Source organism: Indicator indicator, unplaced genomic scaffold (assembly GCF_027791375.1).
Source record: "Indicator indicator isolate 239-I01 unplaced genomic scaffold, UM_Iind_1.1 iindUn_scaffold_76, whole genome shotgun sequence".
Taxonomy (NCBI): domain Eukaryota; kingdom Metazoa; phylum Chordata; class Aves; order Piciformes; family Indicatoridae; genus Indicator; species Indicator indicator.
In genome coordinates this window covers 16041-36296 of record NW_026539202.1, presented here as the reverse complement: position 1 = coordinate 36296, position 20256 = coordinate 16041, and the positions used below count along the sequence as shown (strand labels likewise).

Below are 20256 nucleotides of genomic sequence, written 5' to 3'. Positions count from 1 at the left end.
TGGGTGACAGCAGCTGGAGAGGAGGCAGGGGGTGCCCAGGGGGGCAAGAAGGGCACCAAAGAACCTCCAAAACTAAGGAACTCCCCCAACAGTTTCCCCCTCTGCAGTGTCACAGCGGTGCTGTGTGGCTCAGCCTTGGCCAGAGGTGGGGCTGGAGCTGGGGAGAGCTTCTTCAAGCTTCTTACAGGAGCCACAGCAGGACCCCTCCCCCTTCCCTGCCACCAACCCCCCCAGGGACAAACCCAACACAAGATGGGTCCCACAGAGCCAGGAGGAGGCCCACAGAGCCAGGAGGGGTCCCACAGGCCCAGGAGGGGTCCTGTGCTGCTTCTGCAGAGCTGTGGTCAAGGTGAGGCAGGCTGGGTGCACTGGGCTGCTGCTGGAGTCCCCTTGCAGCCAGGGCTCCAGGGATGGAGGTGTTCAGAGCCCACTCCAGAGAGCTTTCAGTTTTCCTGCCAGAAACCAGTTTTATTTCCATCCATAAACCAAACCAGAAGCCAGAGTGCTCAAAACCTCCTCCCCACCCCCAAGGAGCCTTCACTCTTCCAGCCTCCTGCAGAACCTGCCCAGGGAGATGCTGCCATGGAAGGAGACATTTTTGCACATGACAGAAAAATCTGGAGGAATGAGCCAAGAAGGAAGGGTCTGGAACTGGCTGATCTTCAAGGTTCCTTCCAACCCACCCCATCCTAGGATTCTGTGAGAGTGAGGGAAAGTTGTAGCTCAGCCCTCATGCAGTGAGACATTTTGCAAGGCTACCCTTAAAATGCCCAAGAAGTCCAATTTCATGGATTCATGGAGTCATGGAATGGGTTGGGTTGAAAGGGACCTTCAAGATCATCCAGCTCCAACCCCCTGCCATGGGCAGGGACACCTCCCACCAGCCCGGGGTGCTCAAGGCCTCATCCAGCCTGGCCTTGGACAACCCCAGGATTGGAGCCTCCATAAACTCCCCTGGTCCCATCCAGTATCCTCCAGTAGCTGAAGGGGCTCCAGGAGAGCTGGGGAGGGACTTGGGACAAGGGCTGGGAGTGACAGGATGAGGGAGAATGGCTTTGAGCTGGGAGTGGGGAGAGTGAGAGTGGAGAGGAGGAAGAAATTGTTGAGAGTGAGGGTGGGGAGAGACTGGAACAGGCTGAGGGAGCTGGGGGTGTGCAGCCTGGAGAAGAGAAGACTCCAGGGGGACCTCAGAGCTGCCTGAAGGGATCCTGCAGGAAGGCTGCAGAGGGATTTTTCCTGAGGGTGTCTAGAGACAGGCCAAGGGGGAACGGTTGGAAGCTGAGGGAGAGCAGGGTTGGACTGGAGCTGAGGAAGAAGTTCTTTAGCACCAGGGTGGGGAGAGCCTGGCACAGGTTGCCCAGGGAGGCTGTGGCTGTCCCCTCCCTGGAGGTGTTCAGGGCCAGGCTGGATGAGGCCTTAAGCAAGCTGGGCTGGGGGGAGGTGTCCCTGCCCATGGCAGGGGCTTGGAGCTGGCTGAGCTTTGAGGTCCCTTCCAACCCAACCCATCCTCGGATCCTGTAGGTAGTTTTCTTGCAGGTTCCCCAGGCACCAGCTCTAGGACACAGCACTGAGTGCAGCCTGTCCTGCCCAGGTGGCCTCTGGCTGTCCCTTTGCCATCTGTTTGGTCCCCAGCAGCTCAGCCCTGCTGGGCTCACTCTGTCACCCTGGGCACCTTCCCTCTGGGGAGGTTTTCTTCTGAGTGCTCATGTCTGACCTTCAGGTCCCTTGGCTCAGCTGAGTCATCTGCAGCAAGGGGGGAAGAAAGAATTAAAGTCTGCCAATCCTGGCCTGGCTGCAGAGCAGCAGCAGCCAGCAGCAGCCTGGCAAGAGAAAGTGTGGCAGAAAATGCCTCTGGCCACAGGCAGCCAGGCTGGGAACCTGCTCCAGCTGCAGCTGTCCCTGCTGCCTGCACAGGGCTTGCACTGGAGGAGCTTCCAAGGTCCCTTCCCACCCAAACCAGTCTGGGATCACAGAACCACAGAATCAAGCAGGCTGGAAAAGAGCTCAGAGCTCATCCAGTCCAACCTAGCACCCAACACCTTCTGATCAGCTCAGCCATGGCACTGAGTGCCTCACACAGCCTCTATTAAACACCTCCAGGCAGGGGGACTCCACCACCTCCCTGGGCAGCACATCCCCAGGGCCAATCTCTCTGCCTGGGAAGAATTTCTTCCTCACATGCAGCCCAAACCTCCCCTGGGGCAGCTCCAGGCTGTGTCCTCTCCTCCTGTCACTGCTTGCCTGGGAGCAGAGCCCAACCCCCCCTGGCTGCAGCCTCCCTTCAGGGAGTTGTGGAGAGCAATGAGGTCTGCCCTGAGCCTCCTCTTCTCCAGGCTGAACACCCCCAGCTCCCTCAGCCTCTGCTCACAGGGCTGTGCCCCAGACCCCTCCCCAGCCTTGTGCCCCAGACCCCTCCCCAGCCTTGTGCTCCAGACCCCTCCCCAGCCTTGTGCCCCAGACCCCTCCCCAGCCTTGTGCCCCAGACCCCTCCCCAGCCTCATTGCCCTTCTCTGGACACCTTCCAGCATCTCAACATCTTCCTTAAACTGAGGAGCCCAGCACTGGACACAGCACTCAGGATAAATGGGAGAGTCTGGTTTTCAACCTTTGGCTTTCCATATCCCCCAAGAGCAATCCCAACAACATTCACCACCTCTCTGGGCAGCCTGGCACAGGCTCTCCCCACCCTCAAACATTTCTCCCTTCTCTCCACTCTCAATCTGCCTCTTTGAGTTCCAAACCATCACCCCTTGTCCTGTCCCAACAGACCCTGCTCAAAACTCTGTCCCCAGCTTCCTTCCAGGTCCCTTGAAGCATTGAAAGCCCACCAGAAGGTCTCCCTGGAGCCTTCTCCTCCCCAGGCTGCACAACCCCAACTCTCTCAGCCTGGCCTCCCAGCAGAGCCCTTCCAGCCCTGCCAGCATTGCTGTGGCCTCCTCTGGCCCTGCTCCAGCAGCTCCCTGTCTGTGCTGTGCTGAGGGCTCCAGAGCTGCCCCAGCACTGCAGGGGAGGTCTCAGCAGAGCACAGCAGAGGGGCAGAGTCCCCTCCCTGCCCCTGCTGCCCACACTGCTGGGGATCAGCCCAGGCCAGGCTGGGGCTGGGCTGGCAGTGCTTGGTGCCAGCTCCTGTCCAGCTCTGCACCCCCAGCACCCCCAAGTCCTTCTCCCCAGGACTGCTCCCCAGCCCTTCATCCCCAGTCTGGATGGACTCTGGGGGCTGATCACTGCTCAGCCTCTGGGGTCCCTTTTCACAGGCACAAGAGGAGCAGCAGCCACATTTTGGTCCTAACCAAGAGCAGAGGTGTCCTGGGAACCAGCCCAGCCCCAGAGCTCTGCCTCTCAGCACTCCCAGGCCTGCAGCTCCTCTTACCTCTGGTGAGCTGAGCTGTCCTGTGCTGCTCCTCCCTGGCCTGCTTCATCAGCTCCAGGTTGTGGTCACTGACTTCCTTGTGGTTCACCATTGGGAAGGGGTAGTCCTGACCTGGTGTGACACAGGGACAATGAACTTCATGGAGCTAAGCAAAGAGGGGTGAGGAGCTCCCATCTGAGGAGCTCCCATTGGAAGAAGCTCTCATTTGAGAAGCTCCAACTTGAAGAAGCTCCCACTTGAAGAGCTCCCACTTGGAGGAGCTCCCACTTGAAGGAGCTCCCACTTGGAGGAGCTCCCACTTGAAGAGCTCCCACTTGAAGAAGCTCCCACTTGAAGAGCTCCCACTTGAAGGAGCTCCCACTTGGAGGAGCTCCCACTTGAAGAGCTCCCACTTGGAGGAGCTCCCACTTGAAGAGCTCCCACTTGAAGGAGCTCCCACTTGAAGGAGCTCCCATTTGAAGAGCTCCCAGTTGAAGAGCTCCCACTTGAAGGAGCTCCCACTTGAAGGAGCTCCCATTTGAAGAGCTCCCACTTGAAGGAGCTCCCACTTGGAGGGTCTCACTTGAAGGAGTTCTCAGTTGAGGAGCTCCCACTGGAAGATCTCCCATTTGAAGAAGCTCTCATTTGAGAAGCTCCAACATGAAAAGGCTCCCATTTGAAGAGGCTCCCACTTGAAGGAGCTTCCATTTGAGCAGCTCCCATTTCAAGCAGCTCCCATCTGAGGATCTCCCACTTGAGGAGCTCCCACTGAGGCCAAACTGTGCAGTGTGAAATGAGACTCCAGTACCAAACCATGCAGGAGAAGGGGCAGAAGGCAGACTGCTGGCTGAATCCCTTTTCAGAGGACAAGGAGAGGACTTGTGGTGGCACTGGGACACTTCCACCTCACAGCTGTCCTTGCTGTGCTCAGTCAGCAGCAGTGAAACCCTTCAGAGGGTACCCAGGGGAGTTACCTATGATGCACCCTGCTTGCTTCTGCTCCTCCTCAGATGCTGTCCAGGGCTCATAGATGTGCTTGGAGGTAAAGTTCTTCAGTATGGGCAAATATTTCCTACAAAAGAGGCATGAGGTGGGGGCTGGGAGCCTGCAGATGAAACTGGAGAGAGAGCAAAGCAACCTGTGCCAAAAGAACTCCTGGGGACCCTATTGATCATGGAATCACAGCATGGGAGGGGTTGGATGTGACCTCCAGAGATCATCCAGTCCAAGGCCCCCCTGCCAGGGCAGGGCACACAGGAACACATCCAGGTGGGGCTTGAAAGTCTCCAGAGGAGACTCCACAACCTCTCTGGGCAGCCTGCTCCAGGCCTCCAGCAGCCTCACCCCAAAGAAATTTTTCCTCCATGGAGAGATGGAAGCTCCTGGGTTGCAGTTTGTGTCCATGGCTCCTTGTCCTGTCACAGGGCACCAGCAAAAAGAGCCTGGTCCCTTCCTCTTGCCACCTGCTTGCCCCCCTGGGCACCCCCTGCCTCCTCTCCAGCTGCTGTCACCCAGCACCCCCAGGGCCTTCTCTGCTGGGCAGCTGGCAGCCACTCTGCCCCCAGGCTGGAGCCCTCCTGGGGTGGTTGTGAGCCAAGGGCAGCTCCCAGCCCTTGGCCTTCTTGAGCCTCCTCCCAGTGGGATGCAGCCTGGCCAGGGCCCTCTGCAGAGCCTCCAAGCCTCCAGCAGCTCAGCACAGCCACCCAGCTTGGTGCCATCTGCAGAGTGCCTGAGGAGCCTCCATGCCCTCAGCCAGACCAATGCTAAAGACCTGGAAGTGAACAGGTGCCAGGCCTGAGCCCTGGGCACACCACTGCTGAGTGCCCACAGCTGCATTCAGCTCCACTCCCCACACACCAACACAGTGCCCTGCTCAGCCCTGCTCAGCTCCCACCTGGGCACCCCTGGGGCTGTCTCTCTGCTTCCCTTGCCTCAGTTTCCCTGCACCCAGCTTGGTGCCACCTGCAGCTGACTGAGGGTGCCCTTGATGCCCTCACCCAGATCATGGACAAAGACATGGAAGAGAACTGGTCCCAGCACCAAGCCTTGGGGACACCCTTGGGGACCAACTGGAGCTGCTTCCAGTCCCCAGCACTCTTTGGGTCCAGCCTTCAGCCACTTTGTCACCCAGGGAAGTGTCCAAGGCAGGAGCAGGCAGCTTCTGCAGGAGGATGCTGTGGCAGACAGTGCCAAAGGCTTTACTGATGTCCAAGCAGCCACATCAGAGAGTCAGAGAACTGCCAGGCTTGGAAGGGGCCTCAAGGCTCAGCCAGTCCCAACCCCCCTGCCATGGGCAGGGACACCTCACACCACAGCAGGTTGCTCACAGCCACCTCCAGCCTGGCTGCAAAACCCTCCAGGGATGAGGCTTCCACCACCTCCCTGGGCAACCTGTGCCAGGCTCTCACCACCCTCATGGGGAAGAATTTCTTCCTAAGGTCTAATCTAAACCTTCTGTCCTCTAGCTTGGATCCACTCCCTCCAGTTCTTCTACTCCCTGATACCCTCAAAAGTTCCTCTCCCTCCCCAGCTCTGTTGTAGCCCTCTTCAGATCCTGGAAGGCCACAACTGTCAGGCTTGGAAGGGACCTTAAGGATCATCCAAGCCATGAGCAGGCAGGGGTGGGTGCTCCAAACAGAGCTGGCCCCTCAGCTCCTGCCCATCAGGCACTGGAAGGAGCTGCCCAGGGAGGTTGGTGCAGTCACCAACCCGGCATGCGTTCAAAGCTGGTTTGGATGTGTTTGGGGCTCCGGTTTGGGGGTGACCCTTGCAGAGTAGGGTTGTGGGTCGGACTTGGTTGATCCTGGGAGGCTCTTTTGCAAGCTGTGGCTCTGTGCTGGAGGGGGAGCAGGGGGTGCCAGGGTGCCCAGCAGCCTACCTGATGTAGTGTCCCTGGGGGTCGGTGCGGCGGCCGAAGCGCACGGGGCAGAGGATGCGGCGGGACTGGGGGCAGAAGGCACTGGCTGAGAGCCACAGCCAGTTCCCTGCGTTGATGCTGTAGTCAGCATCCAACAGCAGCTCCTCAAACACCTGCAGGGATGGGGAAGAGGAAGAGAGAAACCTCCCTGAAGCAGCTGTGCTGCGAGAGAGAAGCGAATGATGGAACCACAGCAAGGGCTGGGTTGGAAGGGACTCAGGGATCAGGCAGTGCCCAGCCCCTGCCATGGGCAGGGACACCTCCCACCAGCCCAGGCTGCTCAGGGCCTCATCCAGCCTGGCCAGCAAGGGTTCTCAGGCCCTGGAACAGGTTGCCCAAGGAGGTTGTGGATGCCCCTTCCTTGGAGGTGTTCAACGCGCCAGACCTGGTTGGACTTGACCTTAAAGGTCTCCCCCGAGCCCAGCCATGCTGCAGCACACAGCAGCAGGGCAGGTCCTGGCTCTTCCCCTGGGGCAGCTCAGGGCAGAGCCTTGAAGCTGCTGCTCCCTCCACGGCTGCTGTCTGCTCGGCTCGGGGCTGGAGGTCTCCAGACGGAGCTCTGCTGCCACCTTGTGTCCACGCCCGGCCGCACCGCAGCCTCAGCTCTGCCCCGGGAGAGGGCAGCTCAGTGCCCACCCCCGAGCAGGGTCTCCACTTGCTTCTGCTTCGAGTGTGAGCAGGCAGAGAATGAGGAGCTCAGGGTCTGGCAAGGCAGCAGGCACTGATCTCTGACCCTGCTCAGCTCCTCCAAACTGCTCTGCTCACATCCCCCCCAAGGGCTGCAGTGGTCACCTGGCTCCTTCTCATGGAATTGTTTGCCTTGGAAAAGAGCTTTCAGGTCATGGAGTCCAAGCTTTAACCCAGCACTGCCAGAGCACCACCAAGCCATGGCCCTCAGCACCACAGCTCCAAGGCTTTGAAACCCCTCCAGGGATGGGGACTCCACCACTGCCCCTGGGCAGCCTGGACCAGCTCTGGACAACCCTCAAAGGGAAGAACTTGTTCCTCATGGCCAACCTGAACCTCTCCTGGGGTAACCTGAAGTCATTTCCTCTGTTCCTGTTGTTCCTTGGGAGAAGAGTCCAACCCTCACCTGCCTCCAGCCTCCTTTCAGGGATCTCCTCTCAGCCTCCTCTTCTCCAGGCTGCACACCCCCAGCTCCCTCAGCTGCTCCTCCCCAGCCCTCTTCTCCAGACCCTTCCCCAGCTTTGTTGCCCTTCTCTGGCCCTGCTCCAGCCTCTCAGTGTCCTTCTGGGAGTTAGGAGCCCAAACCCAAAGCCCCACAGTTCTGGCTGAGGCCTGCTGCAGACTTGAGCAGGTCTCCAATGTCCTCCTCATCCCAAACCCATCATGTCTTGGGGCTGGAAATGACCTCTCAGGGCTCCACCCAGACGCTCAGACTCAAGCAAGAGCCCTCCTGAACCACGAGCCCTGTGGTGAGGCTCAGTGGGGCAGCAGCACTCTGCAGCTCCTCCTCCCACCACCAGGCACACATTTTGCAGGGGGCTCCTCTAGGTCCCCCAGAAGAAAGACAACAACAGAACAGACAGGAACCTTCATGCCCTCCTCCCAGCTGATCCAAAGGTCTCCTCGTGTCAGGAAGCAGGCGGCGGCGTGGCGAGCGAGGTGATGGATCCAACCCTCCTGGCGCAGCTGGGTCATGATGGCATCGATCCAGGGGAACCCTGTCTGGGCCTGCAGCACAGAGCAACCCCAGCAAGCTGTGCTTGGGAAGGACCTCTGGAGATCATCCACCCCCTGCTCCAGCAGGGCACCCACAGCAGCTTGCCCAGGGGCACAATGCCCAGGGGGGGTTGGAAGCTCTCCACACAAGGACACTCCACAACCTCTCTGGGCAGCCTGCTCCAGGCCTCCAGCACCCTCACACCAAAGAAGTTTCTCCTCCTGCTCAGGTGGAACCTCCTGGGTGCCAATTTGTGGCCCTTGACCCTTGGCCTGTCCCTGGGCACCACTGCCAAGAGTCTGCCCCCAGCCTCTTGCTCCCCACAGCTCCTTTGTCTCTTGCTGAGCATTGCTCAGCTCCCCTCTGGGGCTGCTCTTCTGCAGGCTCTCAGCCCCAGGGCTCTCAGCCTTTGCTCCTCCCAGAGCTGCTCCAGGCCCCTCAGCAGCTTCCCAGCCTGCCCTGGACTCTCTCCAGCACTTCTCTGTCCCTCCTGAACTGGGGAGCCCAGAACTGGAGCCAGGACTCCAGCTGTGTCCTGACCAGGGCAGAGCAGAGGGGCAGGAGAACCTCCCCTGCCCTGCTGCCCACACTCTTCTCCATGCCCCCCAGGACCCCATTGACCTTCCTGGCCCCAAGGGCACCTTGCTGGCTCCTGGGCACTTGCTGTCCCCCAGCACTCCCAGGTCCTTCTCCTTGGAGCTGCTCTCCAGCAGGTCCCCCCTCAGCTGTGCTGCTGCAGGAGGTTGTTCCTCCCCAGGGGCAGTTCCCTGCCCTTGCCCTGGGTGAGCTTTCTGAGGTTCCTCTCCCCCAGCTCTCAGCCTGGCCAGGGCCCCCTGGCTGGCAGCACAGCCTGAAGGGTGCCAGCCACAACTCCCAGTTTGGATCATCAGCAAACTGGCCGAGGCTGCACTCTGTGCCTTCATCCAGGTCAGTGATGAAGATGCTGAACGAGGCTGGGCCCAGTCCTGACCCCAGGGGAACACCACCAGGTACAGCCCTGCAGCTGGACCCTGCCCCACTGAGCACAGCCCTCTGAGCTCTGTCCCTCAGCCACTTCTCAGCTCACCTCACTGCCCACTCATCTGAACCACCCTCCCTAAGCTTCCCTAGGAGGAAGGCAGTGCCCAAGGCCTGGCTGAAGCCATGGTGGGCACCAGCCACTGCTCTGCCCTCTGCCCGGCCAGCCAGGCCATCAGAGAAGCCTCTCAGATTGGTCAGGGATGATTGCCCCTGGGTGAATCTATGCTGCCCAATCCTGGTATCCTTCTTTTCCTCCATGTGCTTAGGGATGACCTCCAGAAGGAGCTGGGAAGCTCTGTTAGGCTCAGCTGGGGACTGGGGGAGCAGGACTGGTTCTAAAGGGTGGGGATTTGGTTCTCCTCCTCCAGCTGGGTGTGAGAGCAGCTGCAGGAGCAGGCTCCTCTCTGCCACTGGATAGCACATCAGGATAACAACTCCAAATGCAGCTTAATTCTCCTCTCAAGGGCCGGGGCTGAGGCAGACTGCCCTGTAGGTACTTGAGTCTTTCTTCTTGCCCTCCCACACAAAGCTTCAGGACCCTTCAGGACCCTTCAGGATCCTTCTCTCCTGCTCACAGCCAGCAGGGAGCTATCCCAAGGCAGCAGCAGAACTCTGCAGAGGCAGAAGCAGTGGTGCCAAGGCCTCTCCTCACCGTTTTCCATCTGTGGAGCCTCTCTGCATCCTCAGCCCAGCTGATCTGCAGGCAGATGGGGTTCCCTGCCATCCTGGTGAAGTTTGGGGTTGCTGATGCCACTGTGTAGAAGAATTCCCTCCAGAGAAGCTGCCCTTGGAGGGACACTGGAGGCAGAGAGTGATGCTTGGCCTGCAAAAGACACCCGAGGTGAAAGCTTCACAGACTGCACTGGGCTGGAAGGGATCCTCAAAGGGCATCTTGTGCAGACCCTCTGCAGGCAGCAGGGACATCTCCAGCTGGAGCAGGCTGCCCAGGGACACAGCAAGGCTGACCTTGGATGTCTCCAGGGATGAGGCCTCCACCACCTCCCTGGGAGGTGTCTCACCAGCCCCACTGAGCAGAACTCCCTCCTGATGTCCAACCTGAATCTGCCCTGCTCCAGCTTCAAACCATTGCTCCTTGTCCTGGCACTGCAAACCCTTCCACACAGTCCCTCCCCAGCTCTCCTGTAGGTTCCCTTCAGATACTGAAATGCAGCTCAAAGCCATTCTCCCTCATCCTGGCACTCCCAGCCCTTGTCCCAGGTCCCTCCCCAGCTCTCCTGGAGCCCTTCAGGTCCTGCAAGGCTGCTCTGAGGTCTCCCTGGAGCCTTCTCTTCTCCAGGCTGAACAGCCCCAACCCCCTCAGCTTATTCCCAGAGTGGAGGTTCTCCAGCCCTCTGAGCATCTTCATGGCCTGCTCTGGACCCTCTCCAGCAGTTCCATCTCCTTCCTCTCTTGGGGACCCCAGAGTTGGACACAGAGCTCCAGGTGGGGTCTCAGCAGGGCAGGGCAGAGTGGCAGAATCACCTCTCTTGACCTGCTTCACTTCACCTCTACCATGGCCTCACTCCCTGTGTGACTCTGAGGGCTATCACAGCACTGCTGCCTTCATGGCACCTCAGCAGGGAAGCCACAGACACCAAAGGGCTGAAGCAGTGCTCCTAGCCCCAAAGCAAAGGAGAACTCTCTCAGAGCTCAGTGTTTCCTCTACCTACCTGCCAGCATGGTGCCACCCTGGGATTTCTCAGCCAGTGTCTGCTCAGGTGGCCAAGAAGGCCTTGTCCTATCACTGGGCACCACCAAAGAGAGCCTAGCCCCTTCTTCCTGCCCCCCAGCCCTCAGCTATTGATAGACATTGATCAGATCCCTCTCAGCTTTCTCCTCTGCAGACTAAACACCCCCAGGGCTCTCAGCCTTTCCTCGCAGCAGAGGTGTTCCACTCCCTTCATCATCCTCACAGCCTGGACTCTCTCCAGCAGATCCCTGTCCCTCTTGACCTGGGGAGCCCAAAACTGGACACAGCATTCCAGGTGTGGTCTCAGCAGGGCAGAGGAGAAGGGGAGGAGAACCTCCCTAGCCTTGCTGGCCACACTTTCTTGATGCAGCCCAGGACCCCATTGTCCCTCTTGGCCACATGACAGTCCCCTGGCTGAGGTTGCTGTCCCACTGCAGCTGTCCCACACCTAAACCCACCTCAGATGTCACAGGAAGCTGTGAGAAGACATCAGCCAAGCAGCTTGCTTTTTTTTTTTTTTTCCTTTTCCCAGGTCTGTACCATGAAACTCCAGGACTTAAATCCCAACCTCACATCCCAGAGACAGGGAAATGCTGGAGCTGCTTCCTTCTGACCAACCCCTTCCTTACCTGGGCATAAATCTTTGCCAGCCTATAAAAGAAGGTACGGACAGACAGACAGCCCAGGCTGAAATAGGGGCTCAGGCCTGTGGTGCTTGGCAGCAGTGAGTTGGGGATTGTCTTTGGTTTAGTAAAAGTTGTCACCCAGCCCTGAAATGGAAAGAGAAAGCCAGGGTCAGCTGCAAGGTCCAGGGGAAAAGAAAAGGTCTTGGCAAGTAGGTTCTGCATGCATGGAAAACATTGAGCCTGAAGGCAGCAGCAGCATCACTGCCCTGCTGAGGACACTTTGCAGGCCTGGGCCCAGGTCTGGGCTCCCCAGTTCAGGAAGGACAGGGAAGTGCTGGAGAGGGCACAGCAAAGGGCTACAAAGCTGCTGAGGGGCCTGGAACAGCTCTGGGAGGAGGAGAGGCTGAGAGTCTGGAGAAGAGCAGCCCCAGGGGGGATCTGATCAATGCTGATCAATACCCCAAGGAGGATGGGGCCAGGCTTTGTTCAGTGGTGCCCAGGGACAGGACAAGGAGTAAAGGGCACAGACTGCAACATCAGAAGTTCATCTGAACATCAGGAGGAACTTCTGTAATTCAAGGGTGAGGGAGCCCTGGAGCAGGCTGCCCATGGAGGTTGTGGAGTCTCCATCTCTGGAGAGATTCCAAACCCACCTGGAGATGTTTGTGACCTGCCCTGGCTGACCCTGCTTTGGCAAGGGGGGTTGGACTGGATGAGCTCCAGAGGTTCCTTCCAACCACTACCATTCTCAGATTCCCTTTGGGAAGCAGAAGGGCTCACAGAGAATCCCCTCCCTGCCCCTGCTGCCCACACTGCTGGGGATCAGGCCAGGCCAGGCTGGGGCTGGGCTGGCAGCCCTCAGGGCCAGCTCCTGTCCAGCTTTGCACCTCCAGATTTTTTCATCCAGAGCTGAGCCCCAGTGGAGAAAAACTCAGCCAGAGCTGGAATAGAGCTGAGCAGCTTCCTGAGGTCCTCACACAAGCAGAGGTCAGAGGAGGAGACTCATCTCACACATGGGTTTGATGGGTGAACCACAAGATGGATACAGAACTGGCTTGATGGCTGCACCCAAAGAGTGGCTGTCAATGGCTCCATGTCCCAGTGGAGGCCAGGGACAAGTGGAGTCCCTCAGGGATCAGTCCTGGGACCAGGCTTGTTCAACATCTCTGTCAGTGCCATGGACAGAGGCATTGAGTGCCCCCTCAGCAGGTTTGCTGATGGCACCAAGCTGTGTGGTGCAGACAGCTGGGGGGAAGGGATCCATCCAGAGGGACCTGGACAGGTGCAGAGCTGGGCACAAGCCAACCTCAGGAGGTTCAACAAGACCAAGGGCAAGGTCCTGCAGCTGGGGCAGGGCAATCCCAAGCACAAATCCAGGCTGGGCAGGGACTGGCTGGAGAGCAGCCCTGAGGAAAAGGCCTTGGGGGTGCTGGGGGAGGAGAAGCTCAGCAGGAGCCAGCAGTGAGCACTTGCAGCCCAGAGAGCCAAGCAGAGCCTGGGCTGCAGCAGCAGAAGTGTGGCCAGCAGGGCCAGGGAGGGGATTCTGCCCCTCTGCTCCACTCTGCTGAGACCACTCCTGGAGCTCTGTGTCCAGGGCTGGAGCCTCTGTTACAAGAGGGCTATGGACATGCTGGAAGGTGTCCAGAGAAGGGCCAGGAGGAGGAGCAGAGGGCTGGAGCTGCTCTGCTGTGAGGACAGCCTGAGAGAGTTGGGGTTGTGCAGTCTGGAGAGGAGAAGGCTCCAGGGAGACCTTCTTGTGACCTTCCAGGATCTGAAGGGGGCTACAGGAAAGCTGGGGAGGGACTTTTGAGGATGTCAGGGAGTGATAGGACTGGGGGGAAGGGAATAAAGCTGGAAGTGGGGAGATTCAGATTGGACATGAGGAAGAAGTTCTTCCCCATGAGGGTGGTGAGAGCCTGGAATGGGTTGTGCAGGGAGGTGGTTGAGGCTCCATCCCTGGAGGTGTTTGCAGCCAGGCTGGATGAGGCTCTGGGCAGCCTGATCCAGTGTGAGGTGTCCCTGCCCATGGCAGGGGGGTTGGGACTGGCTGATCCCTGTGGTCCCTTCCAAGCCTGCCTGATTCTATCATTCTCTGATCTCAGGCCATGCAGGGAGGGCAGCAGCAGCAGCCATGTGCTCAGGGCTGACCTGGTCTGCCAGGTGCCGCTCCAGACGCTGAAGCCCTTCGGACTCTCCTCCCCTCCAGGGGGAGAGGCTCTGCGCAGGCACCTTCAGGTCCGCGGGGAGGGGCACCCTGTAACGCTCAGCCAGGCCCGGGGCAGGGGGCTGGCATCTCCTGAAGTGAAAGATAAACCTCCTTCAGAGCGGGAAGAGGAGCAGGAGGCAGAGCCCTGCCCGCTGCACACGCCCAGACCTCCTCTGTCACAGCCCAGCGCAACAAAAGCACAGCCAGACCCCCCCCAGGCTGCACCCTCCGTGTGAAGGAAGAGCTCATCCTGCAGCCCCTCCAGGGGACTGTCAGCTGGACTGTCAGCTGGAAGAGGAACAGCTCCACCACCACACCTCAGTGCTCAGAGGGCTTGGCTGCAGCCCTCCCCCAGCTCTCATCCCCCCTGCTACACCAGACTCAGAGTCACCTCCCCTCCAGCTCCCCCCTCTGCTCTCTCATCCCCCCCAGGGAGGGAGCCAAGAGCCTCCTCAGGCTCTGAGCAGAATTCTGGAGCTCTGGGCTGCTTCCAAAGGCTGCTCCAGCTCCACAGCCCCTGGGGAGAGGTCACTCTGGGAGAGGTTTCATAGAGGAGGAGACAGATCAGCGTCCCTGGGCCACCTCCCCAGCTGCTCTTTCCTAACCCAGGGGAAAGTTCCCCAAGCTCCCATCTCTGAGCACTCCTCCCATGTCTCTTCTGCAGCCTCAGCTGCTGAGAGGCTTCCCCAAGGTCTCTGCCCCTTGTGAGGCTGGAAGAGGACCAGGGTTGAGATTTTTTTCCCCCCTTGTAAATCACAGAAGAGGAGGCTCAGGGAAGCACCAGTGGTAAGCAGGTGTCTCAAAAAGCATCAAAGAACTCAAGAGATCTTTCTGCTTACCGACTGAGCTCAGCTGCAGACAGCTAGACAAGGGCCCAGTGCAGCTCTCAGAGCACTGGTTTAACTGGGGCCTGCTGGGAAGCATGTGAACCACTTACCTCTTAAGCAGCAGTGGTGTTAAAAGTGCAGATAAACAAATTAGAGAGGGAAAAAACCCAACACAGTGCAAGAAAAAAAATACAGGAGCTGATCTACAAGGACCTCCTGGTGGGACTGGCTGAGGACAACAGGCAGCAATGCAGATTCCCCCAGGATGGGAAGCCCTAAGCCCAGGTCACCAACACAGAGCTGAGGTCATGCAGGAGTCCCAAGCCCATCACAGTCTCTGCAGCCCCATCCCAGTCTCTGCAGTCTCATTCCCAGCTGCCAGCTCTTTCCCACCCCAGCCTCACCTCCCTGTGGATCCCTGACCTCTCCTCATGCTGAGCTGAGCAGAGAACCACAGAACTGTTCAGGCTGGCAAAGCCCTCAGAGCTCATCCAGTCCTGCACCAACCCAACCCCACCATGGCCACCAAACCCTGGCCCCAAGTGCCATGGCCACACCTTGCTTGGACACCTCCAGCCATGGGGACTCCACCACCTCCCTGGGCAGCCTCTTCCAATCCCTCAACACTCCTCCAGCAAAGAAATTTTTCCTCCTCTCCAACCTAACCCTCCCCTGGCACAATTTCAGGACACTTCCTCTCCTTCTATCACCTGAGACTAGGGAGCAGAGCCCAGCCCCCACCTGGCTCCAGCCTCCTCTCAGGAGCTGCAGAGAGCAATGAGGTCTCCCTCAGCCTCCTCTTCTCCAGGCTGCACACCCCCAGCTCCCTCAGCTGCTCCTCCCCAGCCCTCTTCTCCAGACCCTTCCCCAGCTCTGTTGCCCTTCTCTGGCCCTGCTCCAGCCTCTCAATGTCCTTCTGGGAGTGAGGAGCCCAGAACTGAACCCAGGACTCAAGCTGTGGCCTCCCCAGTGCCCAGCCCAGGGGCACAATCCCTGCCCTGCTCCTGCTGCCCACACCATTGCTGCTCCAGCCCAGGCTGCTGGTGCCCTTCTTGCCCAGCTGGGCATCCCCTGCCTCATCTCCAGCTGCTGTCACTCAGCACCCCCAGCTCCTTATCTCCCAGGCAGTTTCCAGCCTCTCTGCCCCAGCCTGGAGCCTTGATGGGGTTGTTGTGACCCAAGTGCAGGATGTGGCCCTTGACCTTGTTGAGCCTCCCCCCATTGGCCTTGCACCACCCTGGGAGGGCAAGAAAATCCAGACAAGCCTCCTGCTGCTCAGGGAGCACCCAGCTGGTGCCACCTTTGGGGAGCTTTGTTGCCCTTCTCTGGACCCTCTCCAGCCTCTCAATGTCCTTCTGGGAGGGAGAAGCATCCTTGACTCTGAGCTTCTTCTCAAGGCCTAGGAGATACAACCTCAGCCCCTTCTGCCCACACAGCAGGAGGAGGAGAGAAGCTCCCACAGCAGAAGGGAGCAGGGAGATAATTCCAGCAAATGTCTGCATAAATCAGAGAGGTTCAACCAATTCCTGCCCAGGATTTTGATCTGGGAGGAATGCTGAGGACACCCTTGAGAAGAGATTCCTGGGTCATGGATCTGCCATTCCTGGGTCACCTCTGCCATTCCTGAGTCAGTTCTGCCATTCCTGGGTCATGGATCTGCCATTCCTGGGTCACCTCTGCCATTCCTGAGTCAGATCTGTCATTCCTGGGTCACCACTGTCATTCCTGGGTCACCTCTGCCCTTCCTGGGTCACCTCTGCCCTTCCTGGGTCATGGATGTGACATTCCTGGGTCATGGATCTGCCATTCCTGGGTCAGCTCTGCCCTTCCTGGGTCAGCTCTGCCAATCCTGAGTCACAGCTCTGCCATTCCTGGGTCATGGATCTGCCATTCCTGGGTCAGCTCTGCTCTTCCTGGGTCATTTCTCTGCTAAACTTTTATAACCCTTAAAAGTTTCCCTCATTGTTGCCTTGCAAAGCAGAAGCCTTTGGACTGTGCCACCTCTCACCCCCTCTCCCCTGCTGAGAGCAGACTCACATCCCCTCTTCCCCTGGTCAATAACCCTCCAGGTGTGGATCTACCACAGAGGACCTAAACCACCCCATGAGCAGCTTGGTCCTGGCTCTTCTTTTGGGCATGGAGAAGGAGCTGCCAGTTCCTGCTGGCTCCTGTTACTCACTGGAAGTCTTCAGCTGTAAGGTTCCTGACAGGCAGCTCAGGGTCACCAAGCAGGGACAGAATGTGGAGGAACCTCTTGTATGTCAGGGGTGGGCTCCCACCATTCAGGTCCAAAACTCTGAGCAAAAGAAGAGGAATTTTCACCGTGGGGGAAATGGACAAGGAAGCTGCAGGGGACAGGAAGGTGACAGCACAGCCCCAGGTCATGGAATCAAAGAATCAAGGAATTGCTTGGGGTGGAACAGCTCTAAGATGATGGAGGCCAAAGCCTTCACCCAGCACTGCCAGGGCACCACCAAGCCATGGCCCTCAGCACCACAGCTCCAAGGATCTGAAACCCCTCCAGGGATGGGGACTCCACCACTGCCCTGGGCAGCCTGGGCCAGGCCTGGACAGCCCTCAAGGGGAAAAAAAACTGCAAGAAGCTCACACAGCTGAATGTGGAAATGACAGATTTAGAGGTAAAACTTCCCTGGGGGGATGCACGTCTACCCTGAGAGCAGCCTGGCTGGACTCCCAGCCTGGCCTGGGCTGATCCCCAGCAGTGTGGGCAGCAGGGGCAGGGAGGGGATTCTGCCCCTCTGCTGTGCTCTGCTGAGACCTCCCCTGCAGTGCTGGGGCAGCTCTGGAGCCCTCAGCACAGCACAGACAGGGAGCTGCTGGAGCAGGGCCAGAGGAGGCCACAGCAATGCTGGCAGGGCTGGAAGGGCTCTGCTGGGAGGCCAGGCTGAGAGAGTTGGGGTTGTGCAGCCTGGGGAGGAGAAGGCTCCAGGGAGACCTTCTGGTGGCCTTGCAGTGCTCCAAGGGACCTGAAAGGAAGCTGGGGACAGAGCTTTGAGCAGGGTCTGTTGTGACAGGACAAGGGAGGATGGTTTGGAACTCAAAGAGGCAGATTGAGAGTGGAGAGAAGGGAGAAATGTTTGACCCTGAGGGTGGGGAGAGCCTGTGCCAGGCTGCCCAGAGAGGTGAGAGCTGCCCCATGGCTGGCACCATTGCAGGTCAGGTGGTTTGGGGCTGGGAGCAACCTGCTCTGTCCCTGGGGACTGCAGGGGGTGGGACTGGAGGAGTTTTAAGTGTCAGTTCCAACCCAAAGCAGTCTGTGATGGGACACGGAGCAATGACACAAACTGGAACCAAGGAAGTTCCACCTCAACATGAGGAGAAACTCCTTTGATGTGAGGCTGCTGGAGGCCTGGAGCAGGTTGCCCAGAGAGGTTCTGGAGTCTCCTTCTCTGGAGCCTTTCAAGCCCCACCTGGCTGTGTTCCTGTGTGCCCTGCCCTGGGGGACCCTGCTTTGGGAGGGGGGTTGGACTCATCTCTGGAGGTCCCTTCCAACCCCTCCCATTCTGTGATCACAAAATGACTGAGGATGGGACAGACCTCTGACCCCATCCAGCCCAGCCCTGACCCAACCCCACCACCTGGACCAGCCCATGGCAAAGTCCCACATCCAATCTTGCCTTCAGCACCCCCAGGGATGGGGACTCCACCACCTCCCTGAGCAGTCCACTCCAGTGTCCTATTCCCCTTTCCATGAGGAAATGCTTCCTAACATCCACCCTAACCCTCCCCTGGCACAGCTCCAGGCCATGCCCTCTCCCTGCTGCTTTCCTAGATCTAAACTAAGCCCTCCTGGAGGTCCCTGGGGCAGGCACCTACCGTTTGGTGTCATACAGACTGTGGCCCACCAGGGACAGCACCTCAAAGCCCAGCTCCTCCCCCAGGCATCGGATCTTGGCCTCCATCTCCTTGTAGAATGGTTCCACCTCTGCATCCAGAGTCACCTGGGTGATGTTCCACTGCTGGACCAGCTCCCTGAGCACAGCTTCATAGTCTCCTTGGGCCACCAGCAGGCAGGAGCCCAGCTGGCAGAGGTTCTGCTGGAGGTCCTCCAGGGACTGGAGCAGAAAATGCCAGCGCAGGGCCCCCATGTGCAGCACAGAGGAGAGGAAGTTTTGGTCCAGGATGTAGAGAGGGTAGAGGAGCTGGGAGGACTGGAGGGCAGCCAGCAGGGTTGGGTTGTCATGGAGCCGAAGGCCCTTGCGAAAGAGGTGGATGCTGTGGTGAGCCATGGGGCTGGGGGCCCTGGGGTGCTGCCAGGGGAGAGCAACCCTCAGTGCTGGCAGCCAGGACCCCTGTGAGGAACCACAGAAACATTCAGCTTGGAAAAGAGCCTCAGGACCACCAGGGCCAACCCAGAACCCTGCTCTACAAGGGTCACCTCTAAAGAGTATCTGAAGAAAGCTGGGGAGGGACTTTTTAGGCTCCCAGGGAGTGACAGGACTGGGGGAATGGAATAAAGCTGGAAGTGGGGAGATTCAGACTGGATGTGAGGAAGAAGTTCTTCCCCATGAGAGTGGTGAGAGCCTGGAATGGGTTGTCCAGGGAGGTGGTTGAGGCTCCATCCCTGGAGGTGTTTGCAGCCAGGCTGGATGAGGCTCTGGGCAGCCTGATGTAGTGTGAGGTGTCCCTGCCCATGGCTGGGGGGTTGGGACTGGCTGATCCCTGTGGTCCCTTCCAACCCTGACTGATTCTATGACTCTATGATATCCCCAAGCACCACACCTGAACCACCTTAAAACACCTCCAGCCATGGGGACTCCACCTCCTCCCTGGGCAGCTCATTCCAATCCCTGATCACTCTTGCTGGGAAAAATTTTTTCCTCCTGTCCAGTCTAAACCTGCCCAGTGGCAGCTTGAGGCCATTCCCTAACTACCTGTGAGAAGAGACCAGCACCAACCTCTCCACAACCTCCTCCCAGGTAGCTGTAGAGAGCACTGAGGTCTCCCCTCAGCCTCCTCTGTTTCACACTGAGCATCCCCAGCTCCTTCAGTCACTCCTCAGCACATTTATTCACTCTGCAGAACTGCAGCTCCAAACAGCTCTCATGAGAGAAGAAACCAGGAATAGAGACATGGAATTGTTTGGGTTGGCAAAGCCCTCAGAGCTCATCCAGTCCTGCACCAACCCAACCCCACCATGGCCACCAAACCCTGGCCCAAGTGCCATGGCCACACCTTGCTTGGACACCTCCAGCCATGGGGACTCCACCACCTCCCTGGGCAGCCTCTTCCAATCCCTCAACACTCCTCAGCAAAGAAATTTTTCCTTCTCTCCAACCTAACCCTCCCCTGGCACAATTTCAGGACATTTCCTCTCCTTCTATCACCTGAGACTGGGGAGCAGAGCCCAACCCCCACCTGGCTCCAGCCTCCTCTCAGGAGCTGCAGAGAGCAATGAGGTCTCCCTCAGCCTCCTCTTCTCCAGGCTGCACACCCCCAGCTCCCTCAGCTGCTCCTCCCCAGCCCTCTTCTCCAGACCCTTCCCCATCTTTGTTGCCCTTCCCTGGACCCTCTCCAGCCTCTCAATGTCCTTCTGGGAGTGAGGAGCAATCAAATCTTTCCTCATCTCCACCCTAACCCTCCCCTGGCACAGTTTCAAGCCACCACATCCAGGAGGTTATAAATAGTTCTTGAAGCCTATGGAGCTGTGGTGGCTCTGTTTTGATTCCTTCCTTCTGATGAGTGCTGTTGGCTTTCATTTAATTCCGAGATTTAATTTAAGGGCTTGAGTGAGCCATGTGGGGAAGAGGCCCTGCTCTGTGGAGCCAGGTGGTGAAACAGCTGCTGCAGGAGGGACCTGGCAGAGGACACTGAGGAGGGCAATCTGGTGAAGGAGGGCAAGCAGGTGAAGGGTCTGGCAAGGCAGCAGGCACTGATCTCTGACCCTGCTCAGCTCCTCCAAACTGCTCTGCTCAC

At 58.6% G+C, this 20256-nt stretch overlaps 1 protein-coding gene across 1 annotated transcript; it reads right to left on the bottom strand.

The window, feature by feature from the left end:
* Positions 1–1651: 1651 nt before the first annotated feature.
* On the bottom strand, positions 1652–18602 carry LOC128980215 (cryptochrome-1-like). The gene is made up of 10 exons (XM_054398670.1): positions 18157–18602; positions 16499–16615; positions 13435–13582; positions 11290–11430; positions 9623–9793; positions 7821–7961; positions 6228–6379; positions 4324–4421; positions 3371–3481; positions 1652–1743 (listed from the first exon to the last, which is right to left on the bottom strand). The coding sequence occupies exons 1-10, from the start codon at positions 18567–18569 to the stop codon at positions 1652–1654; spliced, it is 1584 nt and encodes a 527-aa protein (XP_054254645.1). The 5' UTR covers positions 18570–18602.
* Between the last annotated feature and the right edge of the window lie 1654 nt (positions 18603–20256).

Coding starts and splice junctions, on each gene's coding strand:
- LOC128980215 (XM_054398670.1), bottom strand. CDS start 18,569: ATGGCTCACCACAGCATCCACCTCTTTCGCAAGGGCCTTCGGCTCCAT. Junction 13,583..16,498: donor CTTACAGCTGAAGACTTCCA/GTGAGTAACAGG, acceptor CTTTCACTTCAG/GAGATGCCAGCCCCCTGCCC. Junction 9,794..11,289: donor TGGCAAAGATTTATGCCCAG/GTAAGGAAGGGG, acceptor TGTCTTTTGCAG/GCCAAGCATCACTCTCTGCC.